The sequence below is a fragment of the Anolis sagrei genome, chromosome 1 (assembly GCF_037176765.1).
Source record: "Anolis sagrei isolate rAnoSag1 chromosome 1, rAnoSag1.mat, whole genome shotgun sequence".
NCBI classification, from domain to species: Eukaryota; Metazoa; Chordata; class Lepidosauria; order Squamata; family Dactyloidae; genus Anolis; species Anolis sagrei.
In genome coordinates this window covers 308,183,081-308,198,643 of record NC_090021.1, presented here as the reverse complement: position 1 = coordinate 308,198,643, position 15,563 = coordinate 308,183,081, and the positions used below count along the sequence as shown (strand labels likewise).

At 38.4% G+C, this 15,563-nt stretch overlaps 1 protein-coding gene across 47 annotated transcripts in view; it reads right to left on the bottom strand.

The window, feature by feature from the left end:
- The window catches only part of NRXN3 (neurexin 3), a 1,474,105-nt gene that overhangs the window by 854,669 nt on the left and 603,873 nt on the right, over positions 1 to 15,563 (bottom strand). For all 47 annotated transcript variants that reach the window (XM_067462930.1, XM_067462932.1, XM_067462927.1 and 44 more), the window contains one exon: positions 842 to 961. In XM_067462930.1, the coding sequence (XP_067319031.1) occupies positions 842 to 961 (120 nt within the window). The remainder of the gene's footprint in view (positions 1 to 841; positions 962 to 15,563) is intronic.

The window sequence follows — 15,563 nt, the reverse complement described above, 5'->3', positions numbered from 1 at the left end:
ATATATAATGCTTTGAGATGTCCTCAAATTGGATTTTTTTAAAAAATAGTACAATGACTATTTCTCGCTGTATATGCATCTGTGCACTCGTATGTACAGAGGCACAGCTGTGTGCACACACCTGCAAGTGCATACTTTTTTTCCCCTCTCTCTTTCTCTCTGTAGCATCCTTCCAGCTCCACCTCTAGGTAGAGCGAATAAAACACATAGTATGTTTGCAAACTTCCAAGTGGATTTTTATAAAATAATCTTTCAAATTCTGGAAAAGAAATCTTTGTGGGAATGATTCAATAGTTACTGCAACCTGAGCCCTCTTACTAAGCTAAAAACGAATGCACAAGATGAATTGCAAGGAACCAAACACTGTCACAGCAGGTTACTTCAGCTACTGTAGGCTGTGTTCACTGCACCAAGCAAGTATTATGAGCAGAAGCTCATAATTTTTTGTTAGGCACTCTTTTCATTTCCCTTTCTCCTTGCTCTTTTCTGTGTAACTGGAATGAGTTGAAAGTTTCACTTAATTTAGACTGCTATCCAGGCTGCTGTCTCCCAATTACTAATTTCACAATGTATTTAGGTTCTTCATGCTCTCCTTTTTAATAGGTATGAGTCACACAAATCAAGCTTATGTTAAGATGGCAGGGATGCCCAGTTCTCTACCATAGAACACATTTCTTTTGCCCAAATGGGTATCTGAACTCATGTTTTCATCCTAGTTAATGACAAAAATTGGCCAGAATATCCCCATTAACAATATGAAATAGATCAAACAAAAAAGTGCTTGAACTGGGACAAAATATGGGTATCAAAACTAAAATTTTGGAGAGATTCATTCACTCACCTTCAGCAACATCGTCATCCACTGTCAATTTCAAACTCTTTCCTCGACGTACTACCCGTACTGTGTGCCATTCATTGTCATTGAGTTTTTGTCCTGCATAAAGGGTCTCAGGTCCTTTACCTGGGAATGGTCATAGTATAAGAAAATATTAAATCCAGACCAATGTGTAAAAAAACCTGCTTGGTTGAAATGTTGCTGAAATCACTTTGGTGTGAAAGTGAGTGCATATGGCACAATAGGAACTGCTTATACTTCAAATATAGTTGTATACCTTATGCAGTTTTAACTGAATAGATAATTACTCCTTTATTCTTATTACAATCCAGAAAAAACATATATAGTTTAAAAGGAAGATTTAGCATTTCCTGATCTTTTATATCAATAAACTTCACTGTAGTGTTAAAGAATCATAAACACTGGTTTGTTCTTCAAGAAACTGAAATGTCAATATTTTTGTTTCAGAGTGAGCAAATAACTTTTCTGTTACTATGTAATAATGATCACACATATCAGGATATCAGCCAACATATCTCCAAACAAGATCAAAGATAAAATAATCCAGTTATCCCAACATTACTCTTCCATCTGGCCAAAGATAACCAACGCTAGCACAAATTCTTTCCTTTTTAAAATTAAATTCATCTTTTTAGATTGTTTTCTTTCTATGTCCTAAAACATCAAATCCTCTGGCAGACAATGCTCCTGAAGGTAAACAAACTTTTCAAATTTTCTGGCTCTCCATTTTCAACAAATGTCATTGACTTGCAGTTCTAAGTCTTTGTAGCATTAAGACTAGGGAATCAGGTACAGTTATACTATAGAAAGAATATGGTTTATGGTGTCTGTAAAACATCTCAAAACACATAGCTGTCAAGCCCAGGTGAAAGCAACAGAAATAAAAAACTATAAGTAATCTAGTGTATAGCACAAATGCTAATATATAAAACTGTGCTGGGCTTTAGAGTAAATATTTGCCTCAATAGTGGCAATATAAGTCATTATTCTCCAAGAAGTGACCTCATATGGTAGGAGGAGAATAGCATTACTGTCAATGAAACACATAGTCCTTGCTCAAAGTGGGTAGCTTTCTGATAGTATTTCTAGACTAGAGTACCCAGCTTGCAAGATCCCCATGTACAAAAATATTGCCAAGAGAAACCATCCTATTCATGGGGCATATCCCTTAGTTCTGTAATACTGCAATAACTTGGATTTAAAATAAACAACATTGATCTACTTGAGTATGAAACATCTGCTTTGTCCCATTGTGCCAACATTAGATCTGGTTCCTCCAATCCCTGGACTAATAGGGTGTGTGTGTGAAATGTTTTGCTTGATATGTAGCTTTCTGAAATTCTTGTTTTGGTTGCATCAATCCATTCCAATCCAAATCCAAATGAAAGCACATATTTTGGTATAAAGGACAAACTTTTGGGATGTTTCAGCCATGAGTTGCTGTCAGATGAGGACAAGATCAATTCTGGGAGTCATTTCACTAGGTATTCCATTTGTACTTGGTTGGAGCTATGCCTGTGTATCATTGTGCTTCGGGGGAATGGGGGAAAGGCTTGAAAAGGGACATATTGGGTACTTCCTTTCTCCAGCATTTAGAAGTAATGACAGCATAACATCACTTCCTGTGATTCTGCTTTATAAGCCTCTACTTTTGCTGTTGTTCACGCTGTTGGAGTATTCTACTGTGAAACTTTATTTTTGTAGTTATTGTATTTTGTGAATTCCTTTTATTATCTTGATAATGTAAGTGCAAGAGATCAAATTTTAAAGACAAACTAACAAAACAATTGCCAGTATTCTTAAATCTCTGGAATCAATTAATCCATTAATTCATTCATTCAGAATAAACATGCACAGGTTGACATTGTCTTCATTACAAAAGGATGTATAGAACTCAAAACTAGTTTCTACTTTTTTTTTCCAGTAAAAGAGATAGCTCATAAAGGTGCAATGAATATGGTACTTTGATTACCATAGCTCCTTTCAATAGTCCATAGAAAGTATAAAAATAATGCAGAAGGAGCTGTGGTTTTACAACTCTTCCAGTGGGATAAAAGGGAAAAAAATATGGAATATTGTTTAACACCATTCTACTATGCTCAGCCATTTCTGTTTTTCAGATTAGGCACAGAATTGCATTCAGAGGTAGTCTGAGTTTGATGAACAATAGCAGCCTGTCATTCAGCGAAATAAATCAATAACACTTCAATGAGAAGTTGCACCTTTGCAATATCCAACTAACCCCAGGCCCTTTTTTTCCTGGTAGCTGACATCTTGTTTGTAGCTGTTAGTGTTTTGCTCTCAAAGGCTCCAAAGAAAAATAAATATGGTATTAGCACTGCCTCACTTTCTAGAGCATAATAACATTAAAAAACAAGACAAATTCAGAGATTCAAAACTAATAGCTCTGGGGTGCGAGAGGAGAGATTATTCTGTCTTCAAAGGCTTTTCAGCAATCTGTAGAATATATTTGGAATGAGATGATTTTGAGTCTTTTTAGATTTATTCACCACTTCTTTACTTTGTTGTTGTGTTTAGCTTTAGCAGCTATTGGTTTTGTTACTTGGGAGACATCTGAAATAAGAAAACAGCCGTGTTGGGCTTTTTTTCCTCATCTGTGATCACCTGCTGTAAGGTCCTGTTCAGTAGCACTTCTCTCAATGTTACATCCCAAATGTTTCCATGGCAACAATGTGCAATGGAATAGGCAGAGGTAACAACCAGTGCGGGTGGACTGTCCAAACATTAAAAGGAAGGTTTTTAATATAAAAAAGAAGAAAAAATAAAGTTGCTCCCCTACTACTAATACAGGTAGGCAATTGATATTAAACAAAAATAGAGAGGGAAAACAGTCACCCTGGAAGATGAACTGCTGGAGACACTGTCTATTTTTAAACGTTTTTGATTAGGTGGCAGATGGTTGTTAAGCAACTTTTTTCATTGTTGTTCATTGCTTAATTTTATGAGATTATAAATAACAGGCAGAAAGATTCACATAAAGTAGAATGCAGGAAAAAAAAACAGGACGAGCCTTAACTGGAGATTAACTAGTAATGTTCTGGGACAATATTTTTGGTGATGTTTGATTGTTGTAAGAACTGGTCATTGAATTCCTTGATATGAGTTTATAGACAATATTATACTACAAGGGATCTACATTAAAGATTTCGCCCGACCCACTTCCTGTGAACTGAGAGCAATGACACTTGGCACAGTTATTAGTCCTTTTCTACATAGGTGCTACCTAAGGACGCACACTTCTCCCACCTTTTTACACCTCACTTGTAGAGGTCAACAGGTTGCTCCGAAAGCCACATTGTGACTTTTGAAAATCAGATTCTCAACATTTGAAAAATGCTTGCCCTTCAAAAATAACTTCATTGTTGGGAAGAGGTGGAAGTCCGATGGTGCAAGGTCAGGTGAGTAAGGGGGATGCAGTAGAATTTCAAAGCCACAGGTGCATGCTTCCATTTGGGCAACATGTGAGTTGTGAACTGATGCACTGTCTTGCATAAGGCAGACACCTTTGGTAAGCATGCCACATTTCTTGGTTTTGATGGCCTCCCGCTATTTATGCAGCAGTGAAGCATAGCCAGACCCAGTGATCATGGTACCCTTTGCTAGGAAATCCATCAATACTACTCCATGCTAGTCTCAAAATACTGTGAGCATGACCTTGCCTGCAGAGAGTTGGGCATGTGCCTTCTTTGGAAGCAGTGAGTCATGATGCTTTCATTGCATTGACTGAACTTAAGTCTCAGGATCATAGTTTGGACACAGCTTTCATCCTGTGTGATCTGTCTGTTGAAAAGGTCCTCCTGGTTTCCTTAGCACATCGTCAATAGAGCCTGAGAGCATTTGTCTTGTTCCTGCCTCTGGAAAGGTGTGAGCAGCCGGGGGACCCAGCGAGCGTTTATCTTATGCATTTGAAGATGGTCTTGGATGATGTTTTTCATGGACCATTTTTTCCAAAATGGTGACCTCCACTTGCTGGGTGGTGTGTTCATCAATAGCAGAGTGGGTCATCCTGGAATTGGATCTGTTTCCACTAAAGTCCGACTACATTTGAATTGACAATGGCAGTTCTTGACTACATCATATGATGGGGAATCATCATCTCATCAAATGTCTCCTTTGTTGTGCAGTCTTTCAAGTAAAGGTACTTGATGACTGTTCTGTATTACACTAGGTCCATTATCAAACCTCACACCACTTCAGCACCTGTAAAATCAAGACTATTAACAATTCTGAGTTTTAAATTGGCATGTAACCTAGAGAAACTTATATCATTACATATGTGCAAATTCAGTGTCCTGTGATAAATAGAAGTGGGTCAGGGGAAATCTTTAATGAATACCTCTCATATCAGACAAATGAGAAGTGGCATTATTCCAGCCAATGAATTTAAAATTTGTATGTGAGGACCCACATGTGCAACATCTTGTTGAACTGCATGTAGAATAAATGTACTAGATAGAAAACACATGTAGGATGAAAATGTAGTTTCCCAAACAACAGAAGCTCATAGAATAACAACACTGGATATAGCCTGTAGTCTTCTATATTTCTGTGCAGACACCTGTGGTCCAGGTGATCAGCCAGATGAGAGAAATATAGAAGACATATCAATTGTTCTTAGCCATGGTACTATAGAATGCAATCCCAATGCTACACTAAAAGTAAGAAGAATCATTCATTGAGGGAAGAACACTTATCATAGTGCTTATGTCCTTATGGGCAGGGACCAGGTGATGAGATCAAGACCACAATAACCAAATTGATATGAAGGTGCTGTGTTTGCTTTCCAGGAAGAATATGGCTGTCACACTGTAAACTGCTCTTTACTCTGAATGACAAGCAATTGTAACATTCCATTATGAAGATGCTAGGCAGGTAGCAAAAGAGAGTGAAATTTCAATTTACTTGAGGATGGGATCTTTCCCTTGTACTTATGCTGATGAACAAGTGACTGTAAGAAATTCATCCTTGTAGGAATGAAGGAATCACTGGCGAGAAAACTTGGAGCCAGTATGTTTCTGGTTATTTATGTTATTTAGTCTTGTATAAATTGTCCTTCAGCCCAAGATATTCTAATATTGTGATGTCTCTGTGTGTACTGTGTGCTTTTAAAACATTTCTGAATTGAGGCAACCCTAAGTCAACTTTATCACTGGAGCTCTCTTGGCAAGATTTGTTCCATGGGATTTGCCTTTGCTGGAGTTGAGAGAGAGTGTCATGCCCAAGATCACCCTCTGTGTTTCCATGGTTGAAAACTGATTTGAACCAGATTTCCAGAGCTGTAATTTAACAATCAAACCATTGCACCATGGTGGCTGTCAGTGATTTCTTTACAAACTCCATTAATGAGTCCACATTATGATTTCATTTGCTTGAATTAGAGACAGCTTTAATCTTACCAACAATTGTTTGGATACATCTACCTCTTCTGTTAAAAATGGACACTTGGGTGGCTTTTCTCACTTTGAATGGTCAAAGAAATGGATGCATATTCACACACACTAATCTATATTGTGCCTGCTCTACATATGTGTTGATGAAACAATAAGCGTGACTATATATGAAAATGCAGTTCCTTGAGGAGCATTGTATTACAAAGAGGAACTAAGTATCCATTCCCAGTCCATTAAGTCACCAGTCAAAATCTGTATTTCACTTTCTCTCTCTCTCTCTCTCTCTCTCTCTCTCTCACACACACACACACACACACACAGTGGTTTTTGCTCATATGCAGGAGTTTTTTTATTGCTTTGCTTACCAATGGAGTTCTTGAAGGAAAAAGATGGTCACAGAGGATGTTTCAAATGGATCCTGATAACATTGTTCTTACCTTTATGTACTCTTATGGTCCTTTCTCCAGAAGGATTAATTGCCATTTTATACAGCAACTGATATCCAATTACTTACCTAAAATGAAGCAGGCTCCCAAACAGAGACATGTGGTTTGCAATGTAAAATGTAACCACACCACATCCCGTGGATATCAAAATCTGTGGATGTTCAAGTCTTACATATTTGGTGTGGGGGTATTTATTTGCTTTCATCATTTTACTTGGTCTACATGGTCTTGTTGTCTTCCCTCTGCTTGGTCAGAACATTGAGATTTTGCCCTTCCCTGACAAGTGTTCTGGGCTAAGCCATGCTGTGTGTCTCTCACTGAGGGATTCCTTCTATGGCAGGGGAGGAAATCCAGAGAGAATAAGAGTGGGAGCCTGAATAATGTTCCCCCACTCTCACATTTTAGTTGCTGCCACTTGGCCTGCCTCCTCTGCCACCCATGGGCACCCCTGCTTTTCCATAGGGGAAAAAAGCAGATGAGGAATTACTGTCTGGCAATGAGAGAGAACAATGAGTTCCACCTTTTGACAATCCCAGGAAAGTAGCCTCACTCTCTCACAGCCAACCGGACAAGGAAAGAGGGAAGGGAAAGTCGAAAGACAGAGGCTGAGAAAGTTAACTAGCTGAATAAACAGCCTGCCTAGTGGCAGAACGAGAACATACTTAAAATATGTTTAATCTGTGATTGATTGAAATCTGCAGTTGAGGAACCTGTGGGTATACACTGAAACATTCTTAGGTTTACTTTCTACTCTTTGATATTGTTTTATTTCATCTTTTATAAGTACAACTCACCTGAAGCTACAACCCTCGTGAATATTTACATACAGGTCTATTGTACAGATGCCAGTGGAGTTTGTAGAATATTCAGAATGTTTTGGCTATCATTAGATGGGAATGTTAAATTATAAATTGGCTCACACAGTTGCCACATCCTCCACACATGTATTGATCATCTTATGAGTCTGAATGCTACAAGTCCTCCAAGCCCAACTAGCAAACTAGCCAAGGCCATACTTTTAGTTCTTATGAAAGATGCTAAAGAACATGCTAGCAAATGGAATGTATTCAGGTTGCTATGAAGGTTGTCTAAATCTGTTTTGAGTATCCTCCACAAGATGATGGATATCTATTACTAAGTAAATAAGAAAAACTTATTGGCCCTGGGTAACATGATTATGTGAATCCATACTCTATTTCATATTTTTGGTACCCTTTCCATGAGTATAATTCCCTTAATACTCTTTTACAGCATTAGAAAAGGCATATCAGACATTTTAATCTGTCAGTCCCTTGGGGAACAGAAAGTGTTTTGTTCTCAAATTTTAACTGGAAGCACCCTTTGAGATTTAGTAATGAAGAAAGAAATGGAAATGATTTTCTAAATTACACCAATGAACAGTAAAGAGCCTATTTAAATTTGTGTTTTATGAGTATGCAGCTTTTAAGAGATGCGTCTACACCATAATACTTGTTATCATATTAAGATTTCAGAGTTTCTAACATTTATTTTAAAAATCACCCAGATGTTCAGACCACAGAAACATCCCCTTAAGTATATTATTGGGCAAATCATCAAGTATTAAGAACTATCAAATCACATTTGATGGGAAAATGTCACGCTCTGCTAACAGCTCAAATGGGGGCCAAGAGGTTTGCAGACAGGTGGATGTAATTTCAGAGTCTGGTAGAAACTCCCAGCCCTCTGTGAAAACAATTACTGCCAAAAATCACAGTGCACTTTGGGCTTAATATCAGCTCTCCTCCCTATCCCTTCTCCCCACCTGATGACACAGCCAAAAGGGTTCTTTGACACATACCAGAGACATAAGCTATGTGGGCATTAGCAATTCAGCACGTATTACTTTGTCACATATGGTAGGTAACATAAACCCTATAGCTCTGTTTGACAGAAAGAGTTCTCTGTAAACAAGGAATGAAAAACAAAATAAAAAAAAATGCCAAAGAAGAAATACAACTATCATTCAACAAAAGTCGAGAGCACATTGGAGATTGCTGGTGATGTCCCATTGTGGCCACATTTTCTTGTGACATCACGAAAAATGTGATGTTGCCTGCAAACTTCTGGCATGGAGCTGCTTGTTGGTGAAAATAAAGTGGTGCATCTGTTGGAGATAGGTCAAATCCAGTTCGATGTATCCGTCCACACCTCTGAAATTCCAAGATCACTAGGAACTTCTTGAAAGCTCTGGCATAAATCCCATGTCCCACTGACATGGATTAATGGCTGGATGCAGTCCTCCTGCTGTGAAACCATGTGTTATGTGGACTTCCTGCATCAGCTGAGCAGTGAGTCCAATTTGTTTTGACCATGTAGATCCTGCTATTGACTCATAAGATTTGTAGTTATATGTTTTACTCCCCTGAAATACAGTATTTACTGAACTCTTGCAGATAATTTCAAATCTTTCCATAATATCATTTCTAATATTCCATAGGATGGAGTCATGGTAGTTTGAGTGATAGGAAAGTGTTACAATTGTAGAGGGTGGATACTAGGCCTGGGTAACAACGGAAAAATTTGTTTCTAAAACCGATTCGTTTTTTGGGGGTTTTTGCGTTTCGATATTTAAAAGAATTCCAAAATTTTCCTTAAAAAAAGTTCGATATTTATGAAATTTTGTAAATGGTAAAAAAATTACAAAACAATAACGAAACAATAACGAATCGATTCGTTAATGGCGGCCGCGATCGCGCAATACGCTAAAAAAACTTCTGAAGCTTCCCTCTCCCTCTGTTGTTGACTGTTGGTGTGATATTATAATTTTTTTTCACTAATTAAACAAAAAACAACTATAAAACTTGCCCCAGACATGCGGAAATAATAACGAAACGACCTCAAACCAATAACAAAACGAATACATAACGAAATACGAAGCATTTACGAAACGAATTGAAAAATTCATTTTGTTTTTAAGTTGCTCCAGAATGGTTCGTTATTGCTTCGTTAACAAAAAAATAACAAATTTTTAACGAATTACGAATTAGTGAAACAAAACCGCCCAGCCCTAGTGGATACACCTATGGCCTGCTTAACTGAGGAAGGGCAGATACATACTGAATAATTAAGATAAAAGAAACAGCAGCCATCATGTAAAGTATTCAGAAATATAATTGCCCTTAACATTTCATCTTTCTGCAACCCTGTCTAATCTCATTTAGCTATGCTCCTCATAGTAGACTCCTTCTGAGTTTGTCCATTTACTACCTAACAGTAATACAACAAGGAATACACCTCCTTTACTATAGAGAAAAGGGACCTGGGAACTTCTGTCAGTCCTCCATGAAGAATAGTTCACAAGGATCAGAAAAGGAAAATGGTAAGTATTGAAAGAATATCTAGGGTTGCCTGTCATTTTTTTTTTTTACTGTTAACAGTTTTCTGGTGCCCTGTCAATATTTTTGGTCTTCTCATGCCTCAGAATGGGACTATTTGGTGGTATCCCCCCACTCCAATGAATAATTCTTTGGTTTGCAGGAAGCCTTTGATTCAAATCCATAATGCTATAATTATGAAAGAAAGGATTTTCGAAATTGAACCATTGTCTGATAGAGAACCAGGACCATGGTAGCACAGTGGATTAAACCACTAGCTGCAGGAAAGCCGCTGGCCAGAAGGTTGGCAGTTCAATAATAATAATATCATCATCATCATCAACAACAACAACATTTTTTTTATACCCCACCTCTATCTCCCCGAAGGGACTCGGGGTGGCTTACATAGGGCCAAGCCCAATCAACAAAGTTAAAACCATTACATATTTAAAATACATAACATCAGTATAAAACAACATTATAACAATATATAGAACAAGCATCAGAATCAACAACTTATAGTATAATTCAAGTCTCATTTTGGATGGGTGGACTGGTGTAAGACAATTTAGAAGGTAGGACTAGTGAGTAAAGTGCATAGGTCATATAGCAGTAGAAGGATAAGAGCAATTTTGACAGGATCATTATAACTTTGGATACTAAAGTAGTAAAGTGCAAGGACAAGATTTTAGGCCATAGTTGGGGCCAGTTGTCTAGGGAATTGTCTAATCAAATGCACAATTAAACATCCATGTCTTTAGTTGTTTATGAAATGAGGATAGGGAGGGTGCTAGCCTAATCTCCCTAGGGAGGTAGTTCTAGAGTCAGGGGGGCACAACTAAGACGGCCCTTTGTCTCGTCCCCACCAACCACGCCTGAGATGGGGGTGGAAGAGAGAGTAGAGCCTCCCCGGAAGATCTTAGAGATCGTGTGGGTTTGTAGGGGAAGATGCGGTCATGAAGATAGGCAGGTTCTGCACCATTTAGAGCTTTATAGGTGATAACCTGCACCTTGAACTGGGACTGGAAACTTATAGCCCTAGCTACTGCCAACGTAGCAGTTCAAAAGCATGCAATGTGAGTAGATTAATAGAACCGCCTCGGTGGGAAAGTAAAAGGGCAGATATGCAGATATGTCAGCAACACAACTGGAGATGTCTATGGATAACAGGTTCCTCAGCATGGAAAAATGGGACAAGAGCACCTCCCCATGGCCAGAGTTGAGCATTGCCTCCAGAGATGGAAAAAGGGGAAGGCCTTAACCTTTGTTTGTGTTCCATGTCATTGTTCACTGTGTGTGTAAAAGGCATTGAATGTTTGCCTCATATGTGTATTGTAATCTGCTCTAAGTCCCCACGAGGAGATAAAGCAGAATATAAATAAAGATGATGATGATGATGATGATGATGATGATGATGATGATGATTATTATTATCTGTAATCCTTCTGCACTTTGCTTAAGAAAGCAAGACTTGGTTAAGGCAGCCTTCTTTAGCCTGATGCTCTCCAGATGTACTATTTCAATAGCCATACTTGTTGGACAGGATGGGAGATTCAATCCAACATTTCTATGGGACATTAGGTTGGGAAAGGTTGGGTTAAAGTGAAAATTGAACAAGGTTTGGCTAGGCTGGTGAAAGAAAAAAACAAGAGCTAATTCACAATTTCCATTCATTAGGCTTGGGGAACATTCTCAAAGGTGCAATATCTGTTAAAGAGCAATGAAGCATTATATATTGCACACTGCCAGCTGTGGACTTGTGCAGTGGATAACATGCAGCGTCTGACAATATTGCTTTTAAGGATGTAGTTAAGAAAGTGATTTCCCTAAGGAGTCAGGTGGGAGGGTTAGGGGTTGGAAAGATCCTATCTTGTTACACAGCAGTTGACAGCAGTTGTCATTGTTCTCAGATCTCAAAATGTAATATGGGACCAAAGACAAAGCTATGGTGCAGAAATGTTGGCTCTTATAAAACAGCATTCATGGATCAGAAGTAGAGCCCTGCTTGATCAGATCAAATACACATCCAGTCCAATATTCTACACCTTGCAATGGCTAATCCTATATTTATAGGAAGTTCTCAAATAAAACAGGAGGGAGATATAAGTGGGCTATTTGTGGGTTTTTTGGCTATTGCTTCCCAGCAACTACCATTCGTAGACAATGACATGCTTCTTCTGATCCTAGACATGACAAATTACCTGACCACCGCCTCCCAAAGCAGTTGCTCTACTCCGAACTCAAGAAGGAAAATGGAATGTTGGTGGGCAGGAAAAGAGATTTAAAGATGGGCTCAAAACAAACCTTAAAAACTCTGGCATAGACACCGAGAACTGGGAAGCTATGGCCCTTGAGCACTCCAGCTGGAGGTCAACTGTGACCAGCAGTGCTGTAGAATTTGAAGAGGCATGAATGGATGGTGAAAGAAAGAAACATACCAAGAGGAAGGCACATCAAGCCAAACCCGACAGGGACTGCCTTTCACCTGGAAATCAATGCCCTCACTGCGGGAGAAGATGCAGATCAAGAATAGGGCTCCACAGTCACCTACGGACCAGTACACTGATCCTGGAAGACTATCCTACTCGGACAACAAGGGATTGTGTAAGTAAGCAAGCAAAGTATGACAAACTACCATCTTGTTGATAACCCTTAAGCTTGTATTCTATAGCTACCTTAGCTAATAGCAACCACCATCAATTTCTCTAAAGTCAAACCAAGTTAGTGACCATTATAACTTTCTGTGTTTGTAATTTCTATAGTCTAACCATGTACTGTACTCATAACTTCCTTTTGTCTGTCCTGCATTTCCCATCCTTTAGCTTTGTTTCATCAACTTGTACTATAGTAACTGAAAGAGAATGAAAAGTAATATCATATCCAGTACAGCAGGCATGTAGCGGGGGGGGGGGGGGGGCTTGAGGGGCTTCAGCCCCCCCCCCCCCGAAATTCTCATGGTGGTTCGCGAAAAGGCCTTACTGGTGCATTATTTAAACTGTTATGTTTAGGGCTGGGCGGTTTCGTTCGTTAATTTCGTAATTCGTTATTAATTCGTTATTTTTTTTTATAACAAAGCGATATTGAACCATTCAGGAGCAACTAAAAAATGAAACTGGAAAAATGAATTTTTCCAATTTGTTTCATAATTGTTTCGAAATTGTTTCGTAATTGTTTCGAAATTGTTTCGTTATTATTTCGTTATTATTTCCGTATGTCTGGTGCAAGTTTTATAATCGTTGTTTGTTTTATCAGTGATAAAAAAAAATTATTACACCAACAGTCAACAACAGAGGGAGAGGGAAGCTTCAGAAGTTCCCCCTGTCCCATTTGGAGGGTTTTTTAGCGTATTGCGCAATCGCGTCCGCCATTAACGAATCGATTCGATATTGTTTCGAAATTGTTTCGTAATTTCCGAAATTTCGTAAATATCGAACTTTTTAAAAGAAAAATTTCGGAATTCTTTTAAATAACGAAACGCAAAAAACCCCTAAAAACGAATCGAGTTTAGAAACAAATTTTTCTGTGGTTGGACAGCCCTAGTTATGTTTATTCATATCATGATCTGATCACCATACTCAATATATCCCATACGCTTGGGGGTATTGGGGTAATGATACAAAAGGTTTGATAGGCTAAACCCTCTTTCACTCAGACTCAGCCCCCCCCCGAAACTCAGCCCTCCCCCAACCCCCCCCCCAAAAAAAAATTCAGCCCCCCTCCCCCAAAACGAAATCCTGGCTACGGGCCTGCAGTACAGGATCTACAATGCACCATTTTACACACTTCTAGCCACACAGTATGATTCACCTTTTGTTCAGTACAAATAGCCTAAACATTTAAACTTTGCTCAAAATTTAACAAGCACATTTGATATTATTACCATCCTCACATCACAGAAGCAGTGGCAGAAGTACAGAGAGGTGAAGTGAGTCCATGGCACAGCTGAAAATAGATTCCTCTTTAAAATCTCCATTTGTTGAAGAAGAGTTCTTCAGGGCATGTCCTCGCCAACTGTAAGGCACAGCTGAGCTATTCTAGAAACTCTCATATCAGATTTTTAGAAAAATTTCAATGACAATCATGACACTAACAAGGACTTCAACTATTTCATACAATGGTTAAACCAAACCAACAACAAGTATCGGGGGGGGGGGGGAACCCAAATACCCAGATGCTTTGATGTCTCCTTGTTCTATTATACACAATCTCCAAGGCATCTCAAATTGCCCTCTGCTGCAGAAATGGAACAGAGCTAGCTAGACGACTGGGCTGACTTAGCACCACTTACATACTTCTTTGTTTTTAGTGAGACATCCTTTTACTTCTAAGATGAATACTTGAATTCTTGTGTGCACGTGTGTATGTGTGCATGGTAGTGTCAAGGGCTCTGATGATGCTTATGTGAAGGCAAATATCCCAGCACATTCACATGGTCTGGAATAACTTCACATCTGTTATTGTTATATTTCAACCATAGACCCTGAAATATTTAGGAGATCCTAAGTCACTGTGGATGAGGGGTTTTTTTAAGACTGGCTATAAAGTGCTAGGCATATTAGCTAAGCTTTAATTTATTGATCCATCTCCTACTGCTGCTCCTAGCCAATCCTTTCTTAATTGCCCTTCCTCTCCCTTCTTTAATAGGTTTTACCTATTAAAGTGCTAGGTGAGTATTTTTAATTATTTTTTTACTGGATCTTTGGACCCAAGTGCTTCATATATATATATATCCTATTATTATCTCACAGTAAAAGGCACAGCTGCCAACATGAAAGCATGGCTTTTACCACAATGTGAGTCAAACACTGAGGTCAAAATATACTTTCATGGATACTAAGTTGAGGAATATCTTGTAGGACACAAAAATCGGAGGCAATGACTCTTCAAACATAAGTGTCTTAGGCCCCATCTATACTGCCAGATAAAATCTTTATTATCTGCTTTGGACTGGATTAGTGTAGACTAATATAATCCAGTTCAAAGCAGATAACATGGATTTTATCTGGCAGTATAGATGGGGCCTTAGAATGGCCTTGAGTCTCAGTTAACTGCTAGAGTGATAGTCTTGGGAGAAAGTGGGGCTGAAAATAAACTTAATAACAACATTCCTGTTTAACAAAGCTTTTGATTGATGTTGAATCCTGTTGTTATGGTTATCTAGGAATTTTAGAAGAATTTGATTGAAACCAATTTTACCATTTTGAAGGTTCAACTATTTTAAGGCTTTCTACTTTTGTGTCTTATTTATATGATTGATGTTACGACGTGCTTTTAATGATCATGTAAGCTGCCTTGGGTCTACTGGAGAAAGGTGGGGGAGAAATGTCCAAAATAAATAAAATAAATTAATAATAAAATTGTTCATGTTTCAGATCAGTCCCCTAAACCATCCCATTAAATGAATTGCATTTGCACCTGCATGATTCAAACCAGCAGGTTGTTTTTGACTTTTAAAATATTATTGGACTACAACTACTATCAAATGTAGCCTGAATAGTCATTGACAAGGTATGAT